The sequence below is a fragment of the Austrofundulus limnaeus genome, unplaced genomic scaffold, assembly GCF_001266775.1.
Source record: "Austrofundulus limnaeus strain Quisiro unplaced genomic scaffold, Austrofundulus_limnaeus-1.0 Scaffold280, whole genome shotgun sequence".
Taxonomy (NCBI): domain Eukaryota; kingdom Metazoa; phylum Chordata; class Actinopteri; order Cyprinodontiformes; family Rivulidae; genus Austrofundulus; species Austrofundulus limnaeus.
The window spans coordinates 561406-563221 of record NW_013952682.1 but is presented as its reverse complement, the minus strand read 5'-3'; the positions used below and the strand labels follow the sequence as shown (position 1 = coordinate 563221).

Sequence of the window (1816 nt, the reverse complement as noted above, 5' to 3'; positions counted from 1 at the left end):
TCTCTGTCAACGCTCTCTGGTTTCATTTAAGAGTCCATCATCAGATATTGTCTAAGATTAACCTACAACTAAACATCCTACAGAATTTTTACAGTCTTTATTTTACAGTAAAAATAAATGTTTATGAAATAAAGTCTAATGTTACAATTAATCCTGGATCGGATTAAAAGTGAAAAATGATTTGAACAAAAAGCTGAAGGTTGAGTTTGTTCCTTTAACTTTTTTTTGGTATTCCCTGCGGTTCAGCACATCTGTAAACACACCGTTCTCAACCATGCAGCTCACAAGCAGCACAGGAAATGGTACAGATAATGGCTGAAAGCTTTTTTTTCTCCCAACACAATGTCGCCTGTTAAGTGATGTCTGCTGTGTGTGTTTTTTTTAAGTGTGTTGAGAGATAGACATTTAACATTACCTCTGCTGCTTATTTTAGCATCTCCTTGGAGTGCACGCCTGGGTTGAGAGGGTAAATGTTTTCATTTGAGTAAATAAAGCCTTTCTTTTTATGCCCTGGGTGAATGGAGGGCTGTGATGCCTAAGCCAGGAGAAAATGGAAGAGATAAACTATATAAGACAGCGAAGGAGATGTGTATGTTTCTCATTTATGCCTATTCAAAAGAGCTGKCGACCCTGAGCACTAATCTGTTTCCTCCCTTTTTTCTTCTTTCACAGTTCCGGAGATTTCTCTGTGATTCACCTCTGGAGGTATGTATTTCCGTCGACTTGTTGGCAGTTGAGTGAACCCCCCCTCCACCACTTTTTTAATTTTATTGTCTTCAAAAAGCACGTGTTATCTTTAAAGGTTTGCTCCAAAGAGGAGGTCTTCATGATRGTTATTTGACGCCCTCTAAATGAAACAACCACACTGGTCGCCCTGCACACGTACTCGCTGTTTGATGTCGAGGCCTTCAGCTGGATTGAGTGCAGCGAAGGGATTCAAAAAGACTGGTTCCTTTCATATTGGAGGATTTTTAATTTAGCCGTGCTAAAGTAAAACGGAGGAGTACGGTGAAATGTGGTGTCCAGACTGCATCCTGGCTCTGCTGAACCTCAGAGCGGTCTTTCCTCCGGCTCTGATGGTACCAGGGGTCTTTTATCTGGATGGGATCTTGTTGCAGAATCCTTATAGTGGTGCACAGTAACAAATATGTTTCCATCAACATTTTTTATACGCGCTTTGAAGTATCACATTAAAAAAGATGGATGGAAACAGAAATTTTTGCAAAAACTTCCTCAATTTTGCAAAAAGGTTTTTATGCAGTCACTTGAGGTGGTTTTTGGATTTTCCGAAAAATAGTTAAAGCGCAAAAGATAAATTTTATGCTGCAAAAAGGCTTTTATTCTGTGTTTTAATATTTTTTTTATCAMAAACTCAACTTATATCTTCCTTTTTCTGATTTTTTGAATCTCCTTAGAGCACTGCTTTAACTATGCATGGCCTTCCAACATCCTATTAAATATGACATTCATGCAAAACTTTCCAAAAACTGAACATAAATATAAAACGAAATATGTCATTATTCTTTTTCTTTATGATCTTTGCACATCTTTACTTATTCTGACATTCAAACTTACCAAAAATTCAACATAAATAAAAAACAAAATAAGTAATTATTTTTTTCCTTTATGAACATCTATCAGATCTCTCTCTAAAGCTTTGGTCGGACCACTTTAGGAAGGGCTCACCGCGTTGCTCATGGAGAAAAGGAGGAGAAAGTCTCCGAAAACACCGGGAAAAGTTGCTAGATTAGTCGCTAGTATCTAGAGGGTAGTGCTGGGCGGTATGACCCAAATTTTATATCACGATATTTTCAAC

General features: G+C 37.7%; 1 protein-coding gene across 5 annotated transcripts in view; it reads left to right on the top strand.

The window, feature by feature from the left end:
- Window positions 1-1816, top strand: part of ate1 (arginyltransferase 1) — an 86324-nt gene that overhangs the window by 30881 nt on the left and 53627 nt on the right. For all 5 annotated transcript variants that reach the window (XM_014021158.1, XM_014021157.1, XM_014021156.1 and 2 more), the window contains one exon: window positions 673-705. In XM_014021158.1, coding sequence (XP_013876612.1) covers window positions 673-705 — 33 coding nt within the window. The remainder of the gene's footprint in view (window positions 1-672; window positions 706-1816) is intronic.